Source organism: Phodopus roborovskii, unplaced genomic scaffold (assembly GCF_943737965.1).
Source record: "Phodopus roborovskii unplaced genomic scaffold, PHOROB, whole genome shotgun sequence".
Taxonomy (NCBI): Eukaryota; Metazoa; Chordata; class Mammalia; order Rodentia; family Cricetidae; genus Phodopus; species Phodopus roborovskii.
Window position 1 is genome coordinate 34,568,092 of NW_026126525.1, and position 26,987 is coordinate 34,595,078.

The window sequence follows — 26,987 nt, forward strand, 5'->3', positions numbered from 1 at the left end:
CTCTTGCTAGGATTACAGGCTTGAGTTACCACACCCAGCCTACACCGAACTTTCTACAGGTGTGTATAGGTCTATACGTGCACAGAAATAAAAAGTCTGGACTCAACACTAAGCCAATACTATTTTATGGTACTTTTCTTACCTGCCACTAGATGGGAGACATTTGTCTATCACTCATCAAAACAATATGAGAGGCTGGGCTGGGGACATGAATAAAAGGAAACATAAAAACCAGCCGATACTCTTTCTTTTACCAGCAGAAAAGTTTTATTGTTCCTTTTAAGGACAGACAAACCACACCCAAAGCCTTAACTTACAGACATAAACCAAAAAAGCCATAGATGTTAGGATACGACACACAGCAGGGGAAATGCTTCTCCTCTGAGGTTCACACTGGCGTGGCTGTGACAGCTCCCTGGTGGCCTGGGAAGGGTGGAGGTGATGGGGCTGTGGTTCTAAGTGCTAAAGCTGCAGGTCAAGGGCAGGGCTGCGCGGGCCTGCCCCGGGGAAGGGGAGCAGCTGGTTTTCTCCCCCAGGACTTAGGCGGCTTTGCATAGGGCCACTGCAGAGAAGCGGACTTCTCCCTGCTCACGCTCAGTGAATTCTCTGCAGACCTTGGCAGCATCCTGGAAAGGAGGAATGGCATTAATGCACTTACAGAACCTGCTGGAGATGGGAATCTCAAAGAGAAAGTGTTTCCAAGCCTAGTGGAGCAGTTTATCCTCATCAACTTTGAAGGAGTGAAGCAAAGGGGAAATTTCCAGGTACTGGGGCTCTACACCACAGGCTCGACTTTAACTCACACTCCCCCATTACAAATGACTCCACGTTCTTGTGCTTGGTTTGGTATCAACTGGTTCACTAGTGCTGTGAGGTGACAAAATCTTTGCTATTCTAAAGCCTGGGACCCTCTACAAAGAAGGTTCTCAATATACAGTGGCCAAGAACCATAGTTCATTTCACTGTTTAATTCACAGAAACCTTGGGCATTAATTTCTGTGTCATCTTGGAGAAAAGGACAAGGAGTCTCACTTCCTGCATCATTAAAAGGGACTCAACAGAAGATAGAACTCAGAATCACCCAGCCCAGGAGTCAGCAACTACAGCCTACAGGCCAAACCCAGCCTCTTGCCAGCTTGGTGAACAAAACTTTGGCAGACACAGACATGTCTAGCAGACTTAGAGCTGCAGAAGCAGCCCTGGGCACTTGTCACAGAGCCACACATCACACAAAGCACCATTACTTCCTATCTGATTCCTCACAGAAAACCTTTGCTGACCGCCAAAGTGTGCACACCAAGTATTGTTGCTACTACAAATAAAGTCAACCCTTTTATTTAAAGTCTTGTGTTTTATCCTAAGACATTCCTTTGTGACAGCATTAAAATTCTAACCTAAAGACTCATTGTTAGGTCAAAAAGGCCTAGAACAGTTCAGAACTGAGTTTTTCAATAGTCACTTCTAGCAGGATGGGTGCACAGTCCTCCTGAATCTTAAAGATTTAATTCTTAAAAAAAAAATTAAGTATATGGGTACAATGCCTGCATAAGTATCTAGGTGCCACTTGAATGCCTGGTGCCTGTGGAGGCAAGGAAAGCTCTCCTGGAAATGGAGTTATGGATGATTGTGAGCCGCCACATGGAGGTAGAAATCAAACCCAGATGCTCTGCAAGTGTGTCAGATCTCTTGTATGCTGTCATCTCTCCAGCCCCCTTTAGTTATGGGTATGTGTATGTGCAGGTTTGTGCATGTTTGTGGATGCCCTAAAGCCTGAATCACAGGTGGTTGTGAGCTGCCTGGGTAATAGGTATTGGGAACTAAACTTGGGATTCTCTGCAAGAGTAGTACACACACTTAATGGTTGAGCCACCTCTCTAGCCAAGTGATCTGCAATCCCCTGCTTTCCAATTCCAGTAGACCATGTGAGAATATATATATATATATAATTTACCTAGCCAAATTTTGTTATATATATATATATCCAGCAAGGCTGAGCCATACCCTGAAGCCTTGGAGGATTAGGGAAGGTAGAGAAAACTGATATTCTCCTCTGTAATGATGGTATAATCTGACAATGAAACAATAGCTACCTTAATCCCACACTAAAGCTGAACAACAGCTTTGGAGCCAATTCTATCTGAAGATGGCACGCGAAACAGATTAGTCAGGCCTTCTTTGAAGGATCCTGTTGAAAACCACCTGCTATAAAACGAGGCAGATAGAATGACTAAAGTGATCTTTAAGCCCTAAAGGAATGCTATTAGCCAACACAACTGATGCTGCCATTCTGAATGGCAGAAAAACACACAGAAGTAGCTGGAGGAAGCGTGTCTGCAATGGAGGGAGACGCATTCCAGGGATTACCTGCAGCAGAGAGTCCTCTGAGCTGGCGCCATGGTTCACTGGAAAGGGCATTCGCCCATCTAGAACAAAGAAGCCAGGCACAGTCAGCTTTCCCTACACATTTTGAGACTACGGCAGCTGCCCAACCCACAAGGAGTTTTAGAGTCTTCCAATTAGGGAAACCTGCTCTGAAAGCAACAGGATGAAATGACGTTTGAGCGCTCCCGGACAATCACTGAAAATCCTAGTCTACAGTTGAGATCACACGGGCCTGACCCAGCTATCCTGATAGGGAACCGACCCCCATGTTTTAGATAAAACGTCAGTCAGTCCTGCAGGAAAGTGCTCTGGGTTTCCAACTGCTGATGTCCCCGTCTCCTTTGCTCTTAGGAGTTTAAGTCTGAGATGATGCAGCTACAAGCCTTTTCCACAAAAATAAAAGGGAGGAGTTTTACAAGGTAGATATTCCTTAATAGAAGTGATGCCCAACAGATCCAAATTCACTTTACAATCTGAGAATGGTGGTGCATGCCTTTAATTCCAACATTTGGGGAGCAGGCTAGAGGCGGATTGATCTCTGTGAGTTTGAGGCCAGTTTGGTCTACATAGTGAGTTACAGGACAGCCAGGGGTATGTAAAGAGAACTTGTTTTAAACAAATGCTCCTACCAAATTCTTTTACAGAGCATCTGCTCTAATATTACAGAAGGTCATATTCAGGCACTGATCCTTGCGTGAAATGGATATTAGGGGACACTGTGAGTGGGGTGAGGGAGTGCTATGAATCCCTACAGCTGATGCCAATCTGATTTACCCTTCTCACTGGCTTGTCACTGAAGCCATTCACTGGGCATTTTTAGTTGCCCAAGGAGGGCCAACTGATATGACAGAGGACTAAATGGCCCCATTGGAACACACAGTTAAGGCTTCATAAACCACTGCATACATTCTGCCAGAAAGTCATATACCAATGTTGTAAGAGAGATTAAGCCTGAACAAATACAGGATATTCTACTGGATTCCAAAATGGAGCGATACATACCAAGTTCATAGAGGTGGCCATCCACATTGTTGAACAGAATAAAGTGAAAATTCACTTTGTCATCTACCTGAAGAAGAATCAAGGAAAAATAAGATTAATGAGGTAGCAGATGACTTATTAAAAATATTCTCTTACTCTCCAAGTGGAACAGACTTCATTTAAACCTACGAAGGCAGAAATGCTGGAATGGTCGGGGAAGCTGTACAGCCCTGTGCACTCGGTGCTTTTAGTGGGAAGGAGATCAGGCCTAGGGAAGGGTATCTTGCCTAAGTCCAGAAGAGACAACTGTGCCAATGCAGGCCCAGGCTTCTAAGTTAAATTGTGTATTTGAATTTAGAGGGCCTCTTCACACACTATAGCTTACTTAATTTTCAATGCTAGAGCTGAACCCATGGCTCTTACAAGCTAACCACAGAATGGACCACTGAATTATTCTACCTGCCAAGTAGATTTCTCAAACTATTTGAGGCAAACAGATCAAGTCTGGAAGTTATAAGAGGAGGGCTTTCTGGGTGTTCATTGCATTGCAGTAAGTGATTCCTGAAAATATTCCACAGGGAACAGAGAGGGTGGGTGGGATGGGGTGAGCCTGGCTCAAGTCTGTTACTTGCATTGGTATTTACCCGACACTGGCCCTCCTGGGCCACGGAGTCATGGGCTGCCTGGATGGCCTGCGGAAGAGCAGAGAAAGCCATTAGGGAGAACTATTAGCATGGGGTGCAGCCCTCAGAGCTATTGAAAGGTGATGCTGCAGGAGCACTTTCTACCTCGTTCTTCTCAAAGCACTTGGCTCTGTCTTCAGGGGACATCTTCTCTGTTTCCGAAAGAAACTGTTTCAGGACTGATCCATCCTCTTAAAAAAAAAAAAAAAAAAAAAAAAAAAAAAGTGTACACATTAGCACAGACCAGACGATGTAAGAAGGCACACATGTATTGTTCACTTCGGCTTACACAGCTGGCCCTAGGAACCACCTCAGTCTATACATGGCCTCAGGGGTGTGGGTAGCTGCCCTTTTTACAGAGTGTCCCAACCACTCCTTGCTGCTACAATCAAGCCAGGCAGGCTGGCCCACTCTTCAGTGCGCTTTCTTTCCTTCACCTGGTCCCTGACACCCCAGTCCTGCACCACTCGTGTCTCAAATCTCACCACTTCCTCACAGCACCCATGTACCTGAATCATGCGTTTGCGGGGTCCTGGTCCCTTAAAAGCAGAGCCCACTGTGTCTGTGGCTGACTCTGAGCCACTTCCCAATTCAAATGGAGCATCTGTTTTATATATATGGTGACACAATAATACTCTAATTTAGTAACAGTTCCAAAAGCCCAGATTTTCATTTCAGAGTGGCAAAGGGAATATAGAATGCCATTCACATAAAGGTCTTAGGAATATGACACCCTGCCTGTGCTCTCTGGCTTAGAGCCCAGTGAAGTTTGGTCTCAGCACTGCTGCTGCTCAGTAGAGGTAAGTACAGGAGCCCTGGACTTGATCCCCATCACCGACAAAAAGAAAACCAAAACCTGGAATTGATGGGGATCGTCTAACTCCACAAGAAGGATCGAGGCATGGAGCTTGCCTCTACTACGGTTCTAACATGCCAGTATCACCCTGATCTCAGGAACAGACTCCAGATATAAAGCAAGGCTTCATAGAGGAAGCAAAAAGGACCAAGATACAGCTTCCTAATACAGCTTCATCACATCCATATTTGAAAAGGAACTTCTAGACCTAGGTACTTATGGACAAGCCAGCATTTTAGTTTAAAAAGTATACAAGGGTGCTTTTTAATCCAAGCATCGTAGTGAAAATATTTTTATATATAAGAGTACGTGTGTATATGTGTGAGATCAACCCCAGGGCCTTGTACTGCTAGACAACTAACTAATGAGCTATACTTATTTGTTTGTTTTTGGACACAGGTCTCTCAGTGGCCTTTAATAGGCTCAAGTGATCCTCCTGCCTCAGTGTCCTGAGTAGCTAAGTCTGTATTTGATCTGTAGGAGCACAAATGCTGAGGATATTCAATTTGTAGCCATCTGCAGCAATTCAAAATTAGGAGATGGCAAATAACTATTATTTCTTTTCAGAAATAGTCTTCATCAACCCCAGCCACACCCATCTACTTCCACCATAGCAGTGATAGCTTGCAGCTACAAAATTAGAGACCACACAGCTCTCAAAGCCTGAAAGCTTTACTCTCTGGCATTTTCTGGGCCTAAATCACATGTAACATTTGTAACATTTTCTGGCTGACTCTTGTTCCTCTCACAAGCTTAAGGGCTCAGACCTCTTTCCCCACATCCCATTCAGCGTCTGCTGGAGAAGGGCAGAAACTCTCTGCCTCACTATGCTCTTAACCATGTCCCTCAAGTTTCAGCCTACTGCTATGACTTCCTGTGTCAGGGACTCCTCAGCTGTTCTGGTTCCTCCATCAATTAGGAGAGGCAGAACCACGGCAGATGGGCCCTACTGGTCAGGTCTTCTGGCTATCACCTTTAATTCCTTACAATTTGGGGAATTAAAAGAAGTGCACATGAGAATAGCTACATTAGCTGGCCCTCCTTTTCTTAGCTAAGCCCCCACAAAGCTGTGAGCTACACGGGAAGCTCACTGGGAAGGGGATGCAACCCAAACTTAGACGATTAGTTTCCTCCCCACAGAAGAGAAACTGCAAACTCCATTCATGAGACTGTATCTGGGTGAGCAGTCTGACTTAACAGGCTTCAAACAACTTTAAGGACAGGTGTGGAGGCACACACCTGTAAGCCCCAGCAGGAAGCTGAGGCAAGAGAGTCACCTTGAGTTCATGGCCAGCCAGGTAGTCAGAGTTACAGAGTGAGATTCTGTCTGTCCCGTCATCTGTTTATATTTTATATGTTGCTGAAATAAACTGTTAAACTGTGAACCTTTTGAACCCCACGTCTCAGCTGGGTGTCCAGTTTGGTCCCCCCTAAACCTACATCAATTGGAAGGAGAGGACCCCACAAAGCTGTATACCCCCTAACCCCCATAGGCATGCTGTGGCACACACCCACACCAACAGAAAATGTTTAAAAAATAGCGGCTAATCAAATTATTAAGCCACAATACCAAAGTCCAGCTTGTCTTGATTATTGGCCACTGCGTGGATCAGCCCAATGGTACCACAGGAGTTTCCGATGGTCTGCTTCATGAAGTACACTTTAGGACTAACTTCTTGTCCCTTCAGTTCCTCGATTTGTTTTTTCCTGAAGTTCTCATGCTGTGAATCAGAGGGGGGTGAGGGGGGTATTATCTCAAAATACAAATGCATATGGCAGTCCAGCCAGTTCTAAAGAGATGCTCAGTGGGGTGTATGACCAGGGGTCATGGTTCTAGATGCTGGCTGATGCCCAGAGAACAGCTCATCTCCCTCCCGTCCCCAGCACACCCATGCAGACCTGGGCAGGTGCTGCCTGGGATGTTGCCCAAGGCTATCTACACACCCTGGCAATCTTTAGCTGTCGATGGGGTATCAGGAAATCCAGAAGAGCTCCACTCAGGGGTTTTTCCTCTTCGATAAGAACAGTGACTATTATTTCATACAGGTGTCCTCGTCAACCTTTGACCAACAGCCAGTGGTAACACCAGCTGGTGTGTGTTTATTCTCCAACTGTTCCATTTGCATGTGAGTCAATGTCTTTAAAACAAGCTTTAACTGTTGAAAGGGGCAAGTAGATGTAAGAGCTTCCTTTCCCATTTGTTTTGTTTTGGAAAGACATTGGTACAAGGAATGGACCATGATTTCAACAAAACAACACAACATCAAAAAAAAAAACCCAAAACATTAAAAACCCTTTTCTCCTTGTAAGAGGAAGATAAGGCACTGCTTTATCGTTGCCAGCAATGCAGCAATCTAACCAGAGGACAGTAGCAATCATCTGGAGACTACTATATGAACAGGATTTCTTCAAGTCATTGCCTGAGTCTTGTACAATGACTCAGAAGACTGTCTATTCCCCTCACTAGTAAATCTGGAAGACCTGGGAAGTTAGGACTTGTCAATCAAAAGCAGGTGCTACTGTTATGGAAATACCTACTGCCCACAGCCAGCAGAATTCACCTAGTACATTAGCCAGCCTGGCTCCAATTCTAGTAGCCTTTCCTTTACTGTACATGGAAATGGAGTGTGCCTTTACTCTGTGGCTCTAGGAGAGGAGTAGGGCTGTCATCCCACAAAATGATGAGCTGGAACTCCACTTAGAATGTGCTGGCATCATTTTACTGCTAAGGGCTTTCACGCCTCTTAAGGATAATCAGCTACAACTGTACAACAGACTAGCACCACCTTTTAGTTGTTTGGGCTCTTGCATGGAGATACTTCAGTGACCATCTCACGAAATAAATTACAATGTCCATTTAGGGTTTCCCCAACAAAACCTGAGTGAGGATTAATGTTTCCTAAATTAGCTTGTAGAAGTCCAACTAAGTTTCATTTTCCATTTAAAAAAAATCTGTTTTACCCATTCTATATGCACACTAGGAAATCAATATATGGAGCAGTCTGGGCTGCAGCAAAAGGACAAAACAACAGCCAACCAGACTGGAATGTTCTCTAAAAAGACCCACTGGAGCCTGCAAAAGGAGACCAGTGAGCAGTTGAAAGCAAACAGGCTGCGCCACTGCCTCCCAGAGGCCTGAGCTCTGCTCAAAACCTCCAAGTCATCATGGTGCCTGTCAGGAGCTATTCCGGAACCACGCCAAGGAAGTCAGCCTGACAAGCAATAAAAGCTTTGACTATAAAGTATGTCACCAAGGCCTTCCAAACTACGTTTGAACTCACAATAGACCATTTGCTAAGAGGACAGCCTAAACCTTCCCATACAGCTTAGTGTTGGTCAAGAATGCTTCTAGGACACCTGTCCTTAATATGGTATTTAATTTACCTCATCCCATTTAGAGTAATGACAGAAATGCTAATGTCTCCTCCAAGTTTTGCCCATCTCATCCCCTCTTGAATCTGCAGGGAACTGACAGCAATAGGAGACAGAGGATGCCATGATCTATGGGGCTCTACACACTGCAGGACAACACACATCCTACTGTTTTGTGTTTATGTCTGATGCTCTGTCTTTTGAGTCACATATATCCCCCGAACATTGGAAGACGGAAGACCATGTCAGAAAATGAAAGGGTGTCTCCATGACTGTGCTAAAGACCTACTTCATCCAGCCACAAGGTCAGAGAGGTGGAGACGGCTGCTGAAAAGATTCTGTGCACCCGTGATTCAGCTTTTAAATTCAGGATCAACAGTGTGTCTGCTGGGGGGGGGGGGGAGACACAGGGAGAAGATCCCTGAATCCACCAGAAAAGCAGATGGAGGTGGTAAATTAAGGGAACATTTTGACTCAAGCAAGCCAGGCTCTTTCTCTTTAATTTACAGCTAGGTGGGAGTCTGAGAACCAAACAGTGACCTTAAAAGGAAACAACAGACATCCCCAAGTGAAAGAAAAGCTGGGAAAAATACAGGAACCAAGAGAGTGGGTCCTTTCTCTGGGTAACTGGAAAAAGAGGTGATCCTTCCCTTCCAAATTTAAGGTAATAATGGCCATTACAATGAATAGGTACCACGAAAATGCAGGCACCTCCCATAGTAGGAGGTGGAATCTTTATTCCCCACCCTAGAGGAAGAGGGAATCATCGTGGGTTAAGAGCGCATCCCATAGCACTGTGCATCATCTGAGACCCGCCCATCATGGACCTCACCCTACCTGGGCAGTGAGGGGAAACAGCAGCAGCAGTGCGCAGGCAGGGGATGGCACTGAGCCCAGAGTCTCCTCCTCTAGTCCTAGCACATCAGCAAAGCGCCACTGGCCGGCGACCCCCAGCCTGGTCAACACCTGCAGAGGAGACAGGGCAGCCAGACCGAAAGATCCAGGGGAGTGATGGGCACCTGCTAGGGGGCGGGGTCAGCACGCGCATCCCCCACCCCCTCAAGACACACACACACACACACAGGTCCCCACCCCCACCCGAGTCTGGGAGGAGTCTCCGCGACGTCCCACCCTCTGGGCCGCACAGTGACACAGCACAAAGCTCGGCCCACACGTGGCTCCCGCGAAGCCCTCGGACTAGTCTGCTAGGCAGTTGCCACGCCCTCGAGAGCTGTTCCCCCCCCGAGCTCGCTCCTGTCTGGGTGCATCCTCCCCCACCTCCCTGTGATCGATCTCTCAGTCACCCCCAACCTCTAAATAACTCAGGGCAGAAAAGACATCCAGCATGGTGCACCAGTCCGGCCACTTCCATTGCACAGGGCGCGGCCGGCTGGGCGTCTCCAGTGATGCTCCCTGGGGAAAAGTACAGAGGCTGCGCACCATGCCACTCACTTTGTTCAGCATCTGAAAGGCAAATGCAAAAAAAGAAAAGAAAAAAAAAACAATAACGTGATCCTATTCGGCTATCTGGCCCGCCCTGCGCTTCCACAACGGCCCAGCAGCAACGCTTACCTCGGGGTTAATCTCCATCGGTTTGAGCTGCATATTGGCGGACTGCAGAAGCAACCACAACCCCAAAGAGCGAAAAACAGCCGGCGGAGCCGCCCAAGCTGCATCTATAAAGCGCTGGTCCGACGCACTGGGGAAGCCTGAGCAGGGGAGGCAGAAGCAGAATCAAGGCGAGGAAACCAATAAGCGGCCTCAAACACCCCCATGCACCACACAGAGTGGTACAGCCAAGCCCCCAAACCTTGCAGTCTCGCTCGCCGGTGAGATAATCCGGTGGTTGAGATGGTTTTTGTTGGTGGGTGTTACTTGAGCGCACGGAGCAGCGTTTTTGATGGAGCTTTTAATTTCTGGGAACCTGTTTTCTACCGTCTCAATCACTACAAAGTTCGAGGGTCTCTGAAGCGTTGAGAAAAAAAAAAAAACAAAACTAAATCAACAGGTATATATAAATACATAGATATTTAATATGAATATAAATATTTGTCGCCCCCATCTCAGAACAATTAGTACTTAACCTCAGACAAGTTGTCCTCCATGTTAAATAGAACCTGTGTCCGTGCTCATTTTTTTTAATGGACTGCCTAGAATAAATCATCTGATATGCAACCAATAATGCATTAGTGAGGCTGATGTAATGTGACTCCGGGGAAGGACCAGTGGGGTCGCGGGGAAATGGTACAAGCAGGGACTGTAATATACAAGACACAGAGGTTACAGACGTTGAAGACTTTAGAAGCAGATCAAAGAAAAGATCGGTGGTTTTGAGACAAGAGGCTTGAAGGGAAAAGCTTATTATTATTATTATTATTTTTTAATGGGAAAAGCCTTTTCGAAGAACAGAGGCTTGGGATGATAAGATTCTGGTCTACAACACTTTTCAGCAAAGAAGAAAGAGAATTGCAAGTAAGGACGCCATGGTGCTCTAATGATCTCGGGTGGGATGTGTTCTTTCTAATGGCACATTCAAGAGATGGAACGAAAAGGCTTGTGCTGAAGGAGGGGCCAGATCTTTATTAATTGTCAGGAAAACTAAACCACAGAATGAGCTGGCTCAGGAAGCAGGCAGGTTGGGTATAAAAAAAATCTGCTCAGAACAAATGGTGGAAGAGCAGACATGCTGTTTGAGAGATGGGAGAGCAGGGATAGGATGCAGGGACCAACACTGCTTTTACAGTGCTGCATCTCTGGCCGGATCCTTTACTCAAGGCCATCTAACTGCATCTGGACAGAGGCCAGTGAAAATTTAAAAGTCAGGATCCATGGCTTAGAAATGTGAATTTGCTTGGTTGGGACGTGAGGCAGGAAAACAAGCCCTGGGAAATTGGGCTGCAAGGGCCCATTTTCTATTAAGATTCAGCAACATGCTATTTTTACTATCAGAAAAAAATGACCTTCACATACCAAGTGAGAGAGAGGCAAGAAGACAGTAGTCAGATCCTAATGAGTGAGTTTTATGCTATGTAAATTATGCCTCAATGAATTTGCTAAATTAAAAAAAAAAAGATTTGAGACAGGTGGACACAATCGGAAACACCTGGTCACAGTGGTGGCAGAGACAAATTACATTTCCAGTTTTTGTAATTTATGCATTCATTTCACAAGTATTGCTTAAGCACTCATGACTACTCACTGAACATCAAGGTGAATCCAGAAATGAATATGGAAACTTCCCCAGGAAGCTCTTATCAATATCATAGTGTGGAAAGAGCACCTGACGCAGTGGAGGGAATTGAGAAGACATGACAGGAAGTTGCAGTTAGGCTACAATTGATGGGTAGACGGAAGTCAACAGTGGACAGTTATTGCCAAAATGACTAGTTAGAGAGCTATAAAGTCATGATCAGAAGTCTTTGTAAAAGGTAATTAGTTATTCACTCAACATACGTGTGTGTGTTTGTGTGTGTGTGTGTGTGTGTGTGTGTGTGTGTGTGTGTGGTTTGTATACACATGTATGGTCTATCAGATACCAGGAAGCATGGGAACAGTACATTAAACAACTCTTTTAAGGAGAGAAGACGCAGATCTTATCCTCATCTTTAAAAAGTGGCAGTGTTCAAACTGTAAGGCAAGAAGTTTCATATGATCTCAGCCAGATTCTAGGACACATAACTTGTAGAAAAAAATAGGACGATGCATGTGGAATAGGCTTTGCTGGCTGGCACTTAGATCCCTTCTCCTTTGGCAGTAAACTGGCTGACAAAGCAGACTGGGGTGAGAGGAGTGGAAGAGGTGGGCAGAGGGGGCAGAGAGGTTTTACAGTCCTGTACTGTTTTATTAGAGCAGAGTTAGAGAGGACACTCCTGTGCCTGAGTCCCAACAATCGGGATGTCAGAATTATTTAGAGAACCAAGCTTAAACAAAAAGGAGGGACTGGTAGGGAGCCCACGATGGCCACACAGCTTTGTGAGAGTATTAGCATACACACCAAGGATGTGTGTGAAGCGCCACATGGCGACTGTAGTGTGGTTGATCTGTATAGGAATTCTTTCTCCCCTGTAACTCTATGATTGCAAAATTATGAATTTGGAAAAGTGTCAGCTGAAAACAAATCACAACATTTTGATTTTAACTATTTAAAATTAAATACATGAAGTGAGTGTGGTAACACTAGTGCTGGTACTTGTGAGGTTGAGCTGGGAGGGAGCATTACAAACCTAATGCCAGCCTGGGCAACTTAGCAAGATCCTGCTTCGTACCAACACCATTAGTCAACTAAACTTAATACAAAAAAGTCATAAGGAAAACACTTTTTTTTTTTTTCTGGTTTTTCGAGACAGGGTTTCTCTGTATTGCTCTGGAGGCTGTCCTGGAACTCGCTCCGTAGACCAGGCTGGCCTCGAACTCACAGAGATCCTCCTGCCTCTGCCTCCCCTGTGCTGGGAATAAAGGCGTGTGCCACCAACACTTGGCTAGGAAAAAACATTTAAAAAAAAAATCTATTAAACGTGAATTACTGAGAATAGTACCTGACTTTATTAGTAGTCTCTGAGAAAAGGAGTAAAAATAAACAATATTTTAAGATAGGGTCTCACTGTATAGCTCAGTTGGCCTAGAACACACTATGTAGAGCAGGTTGGCCTTGAACTTAAGAGATCTACCTGCCTCTGCCTTCCAAGTGCTGGGATTAAAGACAGGTGGCACCATGCCCAGCTTCAGATATTTTAAGCATCACAATTTGGATATAAAGCTAATGCAATCTTTGTAGCAGAAACAATAAATTCAATTTAATTTTAATCATAGTAAGTTCCCAGTATGCCACCTTTCAAAGGTTTTGTAATCCTCTAGGGGGAAAATATAAATGCTATGGTCAATTAGTGATGCCTGCTGTGCTAGCTAGTGTTATATCAACTTCACACAAGCTAGCTAACTGAAGAGGAGTCAGCCTCAGCTGAGAAAGTGCCTCTGTAAGATCTGGCTGTAGGTAAGCCTATAGGACATTTCTTTATATTAGTGATTGATGCAGGAAGGCCCAGGCCATTATGGGTGGTGCCATCCCTGGGCTGATGGTCCTGGGTTGTACAAGAAAGCAGGCTAAGCAGCGATAAGGAGCAAGCCAGTAAGCAGCACCCTTCCATGGCCTCAGCATCAGCTCCTGCCTCCAGGATCCTGCCCTGTTTGAATTTCTGTCCTGACTTCCTTCAGTGATGGACAATATTATGGCAGCATAAGCCAAATAACCCCATTTCCTCCCCAAGTTACTTTGGTCATGGTGTTTCTTCACTACGATAGCAACCCTAACTAGGTTATCTGCCAAAAGCATAAAAAAGATAACAATTATTTGCTGTCTTTTTATTAATATTATATTAATGATTGATATTATATTCATGATATATTTAACAAGGGAGGGAAATTGCACCAACCAAATTGACTAGATTATAACTGCATTATAGGTATTAGTACCTGAAATATAATAAACACTCAGTAACAACTTTCCAGCTGAAAACTGCGGAGACCACCCTTCAAGGAGACCGTGGAAGGGGCTGGAGTGCTTTCTGCTCTTGCAGAAAATCAGAGTTTAGTTCCCAGCATTCATATCTGGAGGCTTACAGTCACTTATAGTCCGGGGGATCCGATGCTCTCTTCTGACCTCTTCAACGCACGCACGCATGCACGCGCGCGCGCGCGCGCGCACATACACACACACACACACACACACACACACACACACACACACACGCACACTAAATAAAAGAGAAAGAGACCCTGAAGTCTTACAGAGAGGGAAAACCAAAGTATTATGCAAAAGTGTTGACAACATAGAGAGCATGTGATGTGGAGAACAAAGAACTTTGGTTTTGTTTTAGAGAGGAAAGGAATTACATGATTCCTGTGCCAATGTGAGAATAATCTTTAGGTTGATTACACAGCCAAATATGATGGGAGGTTAATGAAAGGTGTTTTATTCTCAAACAATTGTAACAATCTTTAAGAACGTATTGAGGCACAATGGACAGATAAAACTCACCCATGTGAGAGTACAGCAGCACTCCTGAGTAGAGTTTCACCTTTGTCTAAAAACAGTTTCTTTATTGCAAAACTTATCACATTTTCAAAATTAATTTCCTCTCCCTGTTAGCCTGCCACTGGTGTTTTCTGGCTCTGTAGATAGTTCCTATACATGGAATCATGCAATATATAATCCTTACTGCCGAGCTCCTTTTAGTATCTAGCCTGTTTCTGAGGTTTGTTTGTTACTATGCCCCAGAAGTCAGTTATTTTTTATTGCTGACAGGTTTTCCATTCTGCAGATGCATCATATCTCCTTTCCCGTTCACTGTAATGGATGCTTGCTTTGCTTCTGGGTTTGGGCTACCCTGACTGACAGGACTTTGAACATTTCTGTATATATCATTACGTGAGCAATTATTTTCATCCCTCACTCACTTCTAGAAGTGAAAATGTTAGCTTGAATAGTAACTGTTTGACTTTTTAAATGTTTATTTTAAAGTTTATATTATTTGTAACCTTTCAATATAGGACAAGCTGGTTTTGGAATTGCATGCCTGTGGTACCAGGATTTGAACATGAGTTCAAGGCTACGCTGAGCTGCATAGTGAATCCCAGATTGTCCTTATTATTTTACTTTTCTACCTATTATTGTCAGCCTTCTTTACTGCAACCTTTATGACACACATGAAATGAAACTTCTCTGTTACTCCATTTGCAGTTTCCTGATGGTTTAAGAGGTGGCTGTCTTCGTACTTTAATGAGTTTTTTAGTTTATTAGTTGCTTGAGAATCTTCTTTGGTGAAATGTCTACTCAAACCATGCCATTTTTAAGTGAGTTTTTAAAAGATCTTATTAGTGCTTTGTAAAAGTCCTTTATGTATCCTGGATATTGTTTGCATCAGACTTAAGACTTGCAAATATATTCTTCTGGCCTGCGAATTTATTTTAACTGCCTATGCACTGTTTTGTTTTGTTTTTGTTTTTTTGAGACAGGGTTTCCCTGTGGCTTTGGAGGCTGTCCTGGAACTAGCTCTTGTAGACCAGGCTAGTCTCAAACTCACAGAGATCCACCCACCTCTTACTCCCGCCAGAGTGCTGGAATTAAAGTTGCATGCCACCAACACCAGGCTAATTTTTAAGATTTCACTTTGATGAAGCCCACATTCATTTGTAGATCATCTAAGAAATCTTTGCTTAATCCAAGGTGGCAGGAACTTTGTCCTGCATTTTCTTAAGAAGCTTTGAATTTTATATTCCAGTCTTCAGTGCATTTTAGATTAATGTACTCAATTGTTCCAGAGTATCTGTTAAAAAGATACATTACCTGAGCTGGAGAGATGGAGTAGCTCAGCAGCTAAGATCACTGGCTACTTTTCCAGAGGACTTCTATTTAATTCCCAGCACCCACGTGGAGGCTCATAGCTATCTATAATTCCAAGATCTGATACCTTCACACAAACATACATACAGGCAAGACACCAATGCACATAAAATAAAAATAGATTTTTTTTTTTTAAAGAAAAAGCTATATTACCTAGTTAATTACCTTGCCAAGTCTGTCCAAAGTCTCTTGATTAGGCTGGGGTGTAGTTAGGGAGGAGTCCTTGCCCAGCTTGTATGAAGCCCCAAGTTTGATCCCTAACACACAGGGTGGGAGAAGGGATATTCTAACTATAAATTCACCAGTTTAGTCAGGACTATTAACTCTATCATACTTCCTTATCAGTCTATCTTGACTGCAAAGTCTTAACAGGAAGTTTTCAAATCGAGTGATAAAATTCATGACCTTTGTTTTTCTTTTTAAAACCTGCTTGAACTAATCTAAGTCCTTGGCTATGCCTTGCCTCCCCCACCCCACACCCACTGGGAGTTAAACCAGCTCTCACACATGCTAGGCAAATGCTTTTCCATTAACCAATACCCTTGACTTTCTTTTTACTTTTTACCTTGAGACAGGAGCTCACAAAGTTGCCAAGACTGGCCTTCAACTCATCCTACAGCCCAGCTAGGCCCTGAACTCAATGCTCCTGCCTCAGCTTCTTAATTAGCTAGGATTATAGGCCTGTGCTACTGAGTCTAGCTTTCTTTTATATTTTCATATAAATTTTAAAATCATGTATTAATTGCTATCAAAAAACCTTTGTGTTTTATTAATAGGGATTAAATTGAATTAGTCTATTAATTTGGATGTAATTGCTCATACAGGCAACATTAATTAAATTCAGTGTGTCTCCAAAACAAAACAAAGACATGAAAGTTGGAGGAGGACTTGGGAAGAAGCAAGGGTTCATCAGGAGAAGGAGGGGGGGGATAGGAGGAGTTGCCTTAGTTAGGATTTTCTATTGCTATGAAGAAACGCCATGACCATGGCACGTCTTATAAAGAAAACGTTTAATTGAGGGGATTTACTTATAGTTTCAGAGGTTCCGTCAATTATCATCATGTTGGGAGCATGGTCATACAGTGCTGGCTACATCTTGGCTTGCAGCCAACAAGAAGTGTACTGAGACACTGGGTGGTACCCTGGGCATAGGAATCCTCAAAACCCACCCTCCACAGTGACACACTTCCTCCAACAAAGCCACACCTTCTAATAGTGCCTCTCCCTGTGAGATTATGGGGGACAATTGCATTCAGACTATTATAGGAGGGATATGTGAAAATGACCAAAGTACATGATACTCCTGTGTAAGTAGGAAATTGTCAAAGGACAAAGAAAAGAACAATTGAAAATTTTTTTGTTTCCATTTCTTGCCTATTAGGAATACACAAATGCAGGTGTCTCCTTTGGGCAAATGCCTCATTCCAGGCAGCTGGATCATAGTGATAGAGTCTAGGGGTCTTGCCAGTTAAAGAATTAAAAGACAGGAGCAACCTACAGTCCAACCGGGGCAGCAGAGAAATCTCAGGAACCCAGGCAGAATCAGCACTTAAGAAAGACATGCATTGGTGGTGCACACCTTTAATCCCAGCGCTTGGGAGGCAGAGACAGGAGGATCTCTATGAGTTTGAGACCAGCTTGGTCTGCAGAGCGAGTTCCAGGACTGGCTCCAAAACAATACAGAGAAACCCTGTCTCAAAAAAAAAAAACAAAAACAAAAAAAAACCAAATAGCGTTTACAGCGTTTACTGGGGGTGAGAAAACACACACATGCAGCAGACACACAGAGAAAAGACTTTGCAAAGCAGGGGGGACTCGGGAAGCTGAAAATCCAGGCCTCTGAAGAGTTTGATTGGTCTGCAAGTGTTATGTGACAGACTTGTCCTGATCTAGCCTGGAACTTGCAGAACCAGTCCATCAGCAGGGACCTGCTGGTGGTAGACAAAAGCTGCCAGGCCTTTGCCTCAAGTCAGGAGGGTGAGGCAGAAGCCCGCCATCATGGAAGTTTGCTACCTTTCTCACCTAGCCATGGCCTTCTCCCTATCTGTCTGCCTCCCAGAGAGTCTGCCTGACTCCTGCCTGGTCTCTGGGTGTGTTAGTTCTATTGTGTTGGAATCCTGGATCGTGTGGTTCTATTTATTGTTCCTCATGTAAGGAATCCCTGTGCTGTTTCCTATAGGGCTCTACTAGTTTTCATCCCACCCTTGGCATATAAGGATTCCCCTTCTTTGCATCCTCATGGCACTTGTGACTTGATTATAGCTATTCTAACTATAGGGAGGGAGGTAATATTCTATTGTGCTTTTCATTTTCAATTTTCTGATGACTAACGATGTGCACTTTTTCATATTCCTGTCAGCAATTTGTGTGCATGCTTTTGAGAAATGCCAATTTAGAACTGTTACCTATTGTTTAAATTGTTTGCTACAGAGCCATGTAAGTTCCTTCTGTGTTGTTCTAGGTAATAATCTGTGTCAGATGTGTAGTGTGAGAATACTTTCTCAAAGCATACTACAAAGCTATAGTCATCAAGACAGTGTGGCACCGGCAAACTCGATGATGACAACAAAAGTAGATATAGGTAAATGCAAAGGAACACAGAACCTCTAAGTTAACACACGAATTCACAGTCAGCTGATCGTTGACAAAGCACCGCCATGGCTTGGTGAGGTTCCCCAGAAGCCCATTGCTAAGGCTGAGTTCCTAGCCCCTGGTGCTGCTGTAGGGAGGGGCTAGAAACTTTAAGAAATGGAGCCTACTGGGAGATTTTTCCAGTTGCTAGGAAATGTCACTGTTGTAAATTTTTGGATCCTAGCCCTTTCCAGTTTCATTCTTTCGTACCTGAACTGACCTCCTCCACCACACATTCTGTTGTAATATAGCATACCACCAGGGGCTCGAGGCAATTGAACCAACAGGTTATGGACAGAAACCTCCAAAATAAACCTTTATTTTATTTTGAGACAGGGTTTCTCCCTGTAACAGCCTTGTCTGTCCTGGAACTCATTCTGTAGACCAGACTGGCCTCAAACTCACAAAGATGTGCCTGCCTCTGCCTCCTTCCTGAGTGCTGGGATCAAAGGCGTGGTGGCCACCACCACCCAACCTTTTTTCTTTTTCTTTTTTTCTTCCTTTTTTTTTTTTTTTTTTGACTACTGATTTATTTTTTATAAATGTTGATTTGTAGCCTATCTCCTTGCTGAATTCAAATGAGCCCTCCTTCTTTATAAGTAGCCCATGTCAGGAGGGATCTCCTTACAGTGGCCCAAAGACAACTGGTAACGGACATCATGTAGCTCTAGTTTACTCAACCAGGTGGCTTTTTATTATTTATTGTTTATTCAATCTTGTTAATCATAATTGCTCTGTGCTTCTGTCCTGCCACAACCTGGGTCTTGAGTAGGAGTGTTGGTGTAAAGAAATGAATTGTCTGAACACCAGATGAGTTTCTCACAAGTGGCCAGCTCTGAATAGTTCCAGCCGTCTTTATTTGTACATCAAAAACAAGCCTGTTTTCCCACACTAACAAACAAGTGTTTCCCATCCTCCAACGTTAACCTCCAGCAACGTCAAATGCTTTTGCCCCCCCCTTGCATTTACATGAAGACATCTTTAAACCAAAACAACACTTATCATTTTGCTAGCTTGGCCAAATAATGAGCCGAGTACATCCCATCTATACAAAACTAAAAGGTGATTGACATAGGCACACATTTTCAAGAACAACAATCTCATTCAAAACACATTTGCAGAAACAGAGATGATCCTGTCAGCACTCAGTTAGAATGCCTCTCAGGGTCTGAAATGATAGCTGGCATTCCCCACAAGCAACTAGGGAAACATCCCCTCTCAAAGAAGTTTAGGGGAAAATATTTGAGAAAAAAATGGGGTTTCCAGGAATGATCACATCTGTCCATGGTGGTGATATATTGTTTGTGATCTAATAAAGCTTGCCTGGAGATCAGAATGGCAGATGGATCTGTGAGTTCAATTCCACCCAGGGCGACATGAGAGTGAATCAATCAGTCTAAAAGAGAAACAGAGCTCATGGCTTCAATACCAGCACTAGAAATGTATTCAAGACAGGAGCAGGGTCTCAGAGATGGCACTCAGTTTCCAGCCATGCTGAGGATTCATGGGACCAGAATCACCCTTTCAGTCAGAGGTAGAGGTAAGAGCTAGTGGCTGGCTGTTTCTCTTTTCTGATCTTCAGCTTGAACCCCAATATCGGTCTCTGGGTTTTTATTATTCTTGCTACAGTCCCAAGCACACTGGCAAAATGACACCGTTGCTGCTTTACAGTAGATGGCGCTCTAAGTCCAGTTTGGGTACCAGTCTGCTGTTATTGCATTGCCCCTGTCTTCACACTAGAGGTCTCCCAAGTCCAAGGCGCTTACAGATGGGCAGTAGGTATATCTGTACAGGATGATCTGCGGTGATGCTGTCAAAGTCCATTCCCACACGCCTCTACTTGGGACCAGGTGAGGTGCAGAAGCCTCATAGTCCCTGGCCCCATAACTGGCTTCACCAGGGAAAGCCCTCCTCCAGTCGCTAAGGCCTGCTGTGGACGGGCTCCATTGTGCTACCTGGGTTTGAGGGGCTGAGTTGAAAGCAAGCCTATGGCCTGAGCATATTCTTTCTCCTTCTCTCAAGCACAGCTGTCTCACTCTGTGCTGTGCTCCATGAATTTGGGGCAGAGGTGGCATAGGCAGCTCTTCCTGTAGTGTATAATGGACCTTAAAAGTGAATTTGCTTTATGTATATGTTGACTATACGTAATAGGTTTCCTCATGACATTTTCATATATGTATATATTTTGCTCATACTCACACCTGTGACCCTCTGTTGTCTGCTTCCATTCCCACTAATTGCCTTTCTTATCCCAACTACTCCCCCTTCTAGTTTTTTGTTTGTTTTGTTTTCCTTGACGGCCCAGTGAGTTTGTTAGGTTGTGTTGGGGAGGAACTTTACAGGAGCATGGGCTCCTCACCAGAGGCTATGCCACTGACTCAGATTTCAGTGCCACCTCGCTCTGCCTTTCTTTTGGGGAAGGATAATATTTTGTCACTTTCTTAGAAAGACTTAAGACATTTGTGCATAGAGTGCAGATACCTGGGGAGGCCAGAAGAGGGCGACACATTACCTGGAGCTGAGGTTCCTATCACCAGAACTGCCAGAATGGGTGCTGGGAACTGAACTTGAGTTCTCCAAAAGGACATCCCTGCTCTTATCTGCTGAACCGCCCATCTCTCCAGCCCCTACTTTGTCATTTTCAGTGTACAAGCTTTGTGTCTCTCTTGTCAACTATATTTTTAAGTGTTTTATTATTTTATGTCATCTTAAAACAAAACTGTTTTTCTTCATTTCATTTTCAGGTTGTTCATAGCTAGTCCATAAAATATAATAGATTTACATGTTTATGCAACATAGGTAAACTGTCTTTTTATTCCTTTTATTGATGGCTCTTCGGGACTTTCTCTCGAGAGTACAGTTGCTATTATCTGTGCTCAGTGTTTTGTGGTTCTGGTTTTAGTTTTGTTTTGTTTTCTGGTTTTAGTTTTAAATAGCTCTTATTGTCCTTTGTTGCCTGGCTTCCTAAAGATCAAGATATATGTTTCAGAACACATTGATTAGTTAGTGGTGGAGTACACTTATCATCAAAACTCCTAAGCTTGTAAGGTTTCCATCTGTGGCTGTGGGTTTGTATTTGGTTTGGAAAATGTATTTCTGGTCTGAGAAGCTGTCAGGTCTGAAGTGATTTTTCCTTCTCTTAAAAATTATTTATTTAGTTTTAATTATAACCTTTATTATAAAAGAAAACTGTCTAGGTCACCACCAGACCAAGATTTTTCTGTGTGTTGGGAAGAGCAGAAGTTTTTGACCCTCCCCCACTCTAACTCCAAGTCATACTGTTTGTGTATTGCTGGTCTTCAAAGTCAGCTCCATAATGTTAAGGACAAGCTAGGGTGAAGGTAGAGGTCCCCTCTGAGAGTGGACACAGTGCCACTGCACCAGGTTCCAGGGATCAGTGTGCCCTTTTCTGTAGATAGCTATGTGGCCCTCAGTTTCCTAACCCCTAAAAACAGCAGCTTTTGACAATAGCATCAGGTTGTGATTTTCTGGAAAAATCTCTGCCCCTCTGCATATGGAAGAGAGCCTGGCCACACTTACTCTCCCAGGCACAGCTGATTCCATAACAACCCTACTAGGGTTGTCTAGTTCCAACTTACAGATGGGAAAGCTGAGACCTGCAAAGTGAACTGCTGTGCTTGAGGATGCTCGCTGGTGAACTGCTGTGCTTGAGGATGCTCGCTGGTAAACTGCTGTGCTTGGGGATGCTCGCTGGTGAACTGCTGTGCTTGAGGATGCTCGCTGGTAAACTGCTGTGCTTGAGGATGCTCGCTGATTCAGACACAGCAGAGCTCGAAAACCAGAGTGTCACATTCCTGGATTCCCATCTCTGGCCTGGTGTTAGCATTCCGATTTCCTCCTAGAGCCTTTAGGTGGGCATTTCTCCCATTTCTGTCACGCAAGCACAAAACATCAGTCCTTGTGCTTCTGCAAAATGGAAATACCAGTACTAACTGTCCCTTAAACAAGTTACAATTTATAGCACTTAAAAAGAGTTTGGAATCTAGTATTCACTGTTTTGTTTTTAAGATAATTCTGTGCTAACTGGACCAACATCTGTATTCTAGAGAGTCTCCAAGAGGAGGGGATCAAGGGAGACTACAGTGTTAGCCTAAGGATGGAGCCTTTCCAACTGGCAACATGGAGACTTTGAAGGTTGGATTCTTCCATAAGAAAGTGTGGTGTGGTATGGTGTGGTGCTGTGAGTGTGTGTGTGTACTTGAAATGGGATCACCATTCGGTGTGTCCTTTATTACTCCTTAGTCTAAAGCACTGAAGATAGCTGGGTTCTCTGTAGTCATTAATAACTGAGATAGGAACAATGAAGTTTGTCAAAGCTGACCAGATGCAATATCAAAAACAAATAAATAAAGCTTCTGGCTGATTCTCAGTCACACCGGTCTCAAATCCAGTAAGAAGCTGACCACACTCCAGGGCAGGTCTAGTGCCCAGTAGATGGCAAACACAAAACAGAGACCACAGCTTTTTGTGTGTGCTTTTTGCTTTATTTTGGTATTTTCTGTCTGTCTATCATCTGTTTGTCTGTGTGTATGTCTCTCTCTCCCTCCTTCCCTCCTTCTCTCCCCTCCCCCCTCCTCCCTGTTTTCCTTCTCTTCTTCTAATTGACATATGAAGCAAGGTAACTCATTGTTTAGAGTACAAAGCTGTAATGCTTTACATAGCAGAGTGTAAGCTATCATTTCTCCTCCACCTAGTAGATACCCCAATTTTGATAGTCAAATACATGTCTGCATCTCTCTCTCTCTCTCTCTCTCTCTCTCCACATGAGAATGAACATGAAGTTTTGTGAATATGTAGGTAGCATGATCTGGGACTGTAGCATGAATAATAAAAACCTAGAGACAGATGTTGGGGTGGGGTGCTGAAAAATCAGAGAAGCAAAACAGTCAGCCACTGAAGAGTTCTTACCTCTTCCAAGGCTCAGACCAAAAAGGGACAATCCTGTCCTCAGCATGACTGCAGGCTGAATACATTGTATCCCTGCCTCCACCTGCCTTATATTCCTCTTTAGTGCTGGGATTGAAGGCATAGGCCAACACTGCCCACCTTCTATGATGAACTAGTGTGGCTGCTGGGATTAAAGGTGTGTGCCACCACTGCCTGGCTGTTATGGCTGACTTGTATGGCTACCTTTGCACACTGATCTTCAGTCAAGCTTTATTTGTTATATCATAAACAAAATATCACCACAGGGACACGTTGCAGAAGGGAAAGAATATGATTAAAATATATTGTATGAAAAAAAATCTTAATAAAATGAAATGGCGGGGGAACAAAAGAAACAAAAGGCCAGTTTCACCTGACAAAGGAAGCATCCAGTACAGTGATGACGGGCTAAAGAAGGCACGGTTTCAGGAATATGAATCCCCGAGTGTTTTGCTTATGGGGCCTGAGTATACCCTGTAATTTGTAGCAGACAGGTCAGACTATTTCATGTAACTATGTCTCCAGTGTGTCTATTCAAACAGCAGAGGCTGGACAGCTAACAACTATGCATTTAGACTCTCTTATGGCTAAGTGTCCTGGTTTACATGAATCCTCACCATTGTGTCCAAGCGTATGAAATTTGAAAGGCAGTGTTGTACAGGACTGTCCTCTGAGCTAAACTACCACTATCTCCATGAGTTCAGCTCTGCCTGCCTGCAAAAGTCACCGCAGTTGGTGACTGTTGACATTCCTTCACAGAAGGAGTAGCCGTGCCTCTCAACCAGGAGCATCCAGTTCTGCTCTAATCACACATGGCCTTGTGGAGGGGCTAGAAGTAGATAGGGAAGGAAGGATTAGGGAAAGGGCTCCGTGCAGTCTCATCCATGCTGGGTATAGACATTCTGGTATGGCCACTTTAAGGTCATCCACGTCCCTATCCATAATCCAGCGCTTTGTAAGCAAGCCTGAGTGAACTTTGGTGGTATCAGGCCTCCATTTGCTGTTGGGTATTTGGAAGAGGGGTTGACACTCCCTTAAAGGAGATCATTTTAGCAATAGGTGGGCCTCAGATAGGGCTGTCTTCCTGCTCTTTGGGCTATTTTCTGATGATAAGGAAGGCTAGCATCATCTCCTGTTCCCTAGATGTTGAGAGGTGATCACAACACATCTGGAGGCTGAACTGCATCTGTAAGGCCCATTTGCAAGTTTTGTGGATTTTGGGATCCCTCATGGTGGTGACAGTAGTCCCAGTTCAGCAGTCCCAGAGGTTGTGTTTCCTCAGAAGGCTGGTGTTATGGGAGCCAGTCCTGAGGACCTAGTCCCAAATCTAATCCCTGGCACTTCTGATGGTTTTCAAAATGCCTATTTTCTGCAAATCCATGTCTGATGAAGTGACATGAATAATTTGGACTCCATGGCAGACCAGGAGAAAATTTTAGGTTCGTTTGGTTTAGTACATATGAAAATTGCATGTCTGTGTATGTTATGTAACGAGTGTTTTCAATTTGTGATTTCACAGGCATTTAGTCTTTGGCTGTCTCAAATATACTAGGTGTTATTGTTAACGTCCACCGTCAACCTAACACAACCAATGGTCATCTGGGAAGAGGGACCCTCAAGTAAGGAATTGCCTCTATCAGACTGGCCTGGGGCATGTGTCCTCAGCATTTTTGTCGCTTGAGGAACTCCATTGAGAAATATCCATCACATTGTCTATAGGCAGGTCTGCAGGGCATTTTTTTTTTTTTTTAACAGTAACAATGTGGGAGGGCCCATTCCCCAGAAGCAGTGCAACCTCTGAGCAGATGTCTGTCTGGGGTGATGCAAGAAAGCAGCTTGAGCAAGCTCTGTAGAGCAAGCCAGTGAGCAGCACCCAGTCCCCCGTGACTTCTGCCTCCTTCCCGGCCTCCAGGCTCTTGCCTTGAGCTCCTGCCTTGCTGTTCCCCCGATGATGGACTAAGAGCTGTAAAGTGAAATAAACCCTTTCCTCCCCAAGTTTTAGTTATGGTCTTCATCACAGCAATAGAAACCTGACTAAGACAACATGTCTGTGGGGCATTTTCTTGATTGCTAATTGATATAGGAGGTCACAGCCCACTGTGGGCAGCAATGTCCCTAGGCTGAGCCTAGGCTGTATAAGGAAGGTAGCTGCACAAGCTCGAGATGCAAGCTATTAATCAGTGTTCCTCTTTGCTCTCTGCATTAATTCCTGCCTCCAGGTTCCTGCCTTGACTTCCCTCAGTGAGGGAATAAACCCTCTCCTCTCCAAGTAGCTTTTTAGTGGTGTTTATCACAATAGAAAACAAATTGAAAGACTAGGTAAATAATATTGTTGTTTATGGAAATGGAAAAAAATTGGATCAGTCACTCACCAATCCTGAATGCAGGCTAGCTCTGCCATAGTGACAAAGGACTCTTGCTTTTACCAGTTGAGGAGGGTGGGCGTAGAATATACAGTGTATTTTTAGAAGGTGGGATATTTGGACACAGAACCGATATTCTTTCATGAGTGTTTCTTTGTGATGTGAGAAGTGACTTAAAGAAGGAGGTGAAGAAGGAGATCTCAGAGACTCTCTGACATCTGTTCTGTGTGCACCGAATCTTCACACTGACATTTGATACCTGTATTTCTATGTTGATCTTACAAATGAACAAACTGAGACTTCAAAGAGGCTGTAAGAAGTCACACAGCCAAGTGTCTGTATGGAGTTCATGTGATTTCAAAGTTCCTTATTTGAGTCTCCGGCCCACCTCCTCTCTGAAGCCCACTATTGGAGCCTTTGTCATTGCTGCTGAAGATAAAGGCTAAGTACAGAGGAGAGATGTGTAAGCAACTCCCATAGCATCCTAGTCACAGCAGGTCCCCCAGCTCTATGATAAACCTGACTCACCTTGAGATTTCTGAGTCTGGCTGGAATTTATAATTAGCATGGCATTAATTATTGAAAGACCTTCTTTGGCGTTTTTAAAACATACTTGGCATCTTCTTAGTCCATAATGTTTCTCTAGAAGTGAGGTTCTGACATCTAGATATTTTTAGATATAAAATAGCACAGTTAAAATGGTACAGAATGCCAAGAAATTGCTGCACTTAGTTCCCATGGTAAAGTCAATTTGCCTCCAATTTCCGACTCTCAAAGGTCTATATAGAGCAAGACAAAGATAAATGCAAGAAATGCAATTGAACAAGACCATGTGCTCTCATCTCACTCTGTACTTTCATGCAGAGTGCTGTGCACGGCAGGGTTAGAATGGGCATGGCCAGTGACAAAAGCTTTCATAGACTTAAATTTTCATTGGTTTTAAGATAAATCATCAGTTTCGTAGCTGCTTTTATGGGAGAACAGGTGCTTTCAATGCGTGTATCTTTTCCTTTAAAATTGTTTAAACATAAAAAAAAGCATATGCATTTTAGAAGCCAGAAAACACATAATGTCATTTTGTTTAAATAGCTCTTCACAGTCTGCTTGTGTTCAGGGTGGCTGGCAGTGTGCATTGCCCACACTGAAAGGAAAATGGCTTAAGTTTCTGAAGTACAGAAAGAGGACTGAGGACATGGGAAAATACAGTGACATTGATAGTAGATAACAAGGTGTATTCAGGTCAAGCAAAATCTCTACATATTTATTCATGTGTGTGTGTGTGTGTGTGTGTGTGTGTGTGTGTGTGTGTGTGTGGTGTTGATGTCAGGTGTCTTATTTGATCATTCCCCACTTTATTTTTGAGACAAAGTCTC

At 43.9% G+C, this 26,987-nt stretch overlaps 1 protein-coding gene across 2 annotated transcripts; it reads right to left on the bottom strand.

Moving 5' to 3' along the window:
• Positions 1 to 246: 246 nt before the first annotated feature.
• Uchl1 (ubiquitin C-terminal hydrolase L1) lies at positions 247 to 9,942 on the bottom strand. Of its 2 annotated transcripts, none has more exons than XM_051198301.1 (9): positions 9,847 to 9,942; positions 9,727 to 9,738; positions 9,112 to 9,240; positions 6,473 to 6,623; positions 4,152 to 4,237; positions 4,008 to 4,055; positions 3,385 to 3,451; positions 2,365 to 2,423; positions 247 to 626 (listed from the first exon to the last, which is right to left on the bottom strand). In XM_051198301.1, the coding sequence occupies exons 1-9, from the start codon at positions 9,877 to 9,879 to the stop codon at positions 540 to 542; spliced, it is 672 nt and encodes a 223-aa protein (XP_051054258.1). In that variant the 5' UTR covers positions 9,880 to 9,942; the 3' UTR covers positions 247 to 539. The 2 variants fall into 2 exon arrangements, with proteins under 2 accessions (XP_051054258.1, XP_051054256.1); XM_051198299.1 differs by having other exon boundaries at positions 9,715 to 9,738; positions 9,847 to 9,906.
• Between the last annotated feature and the right edge of the window lie 17,045 nt (positions 9,943 to 26,987).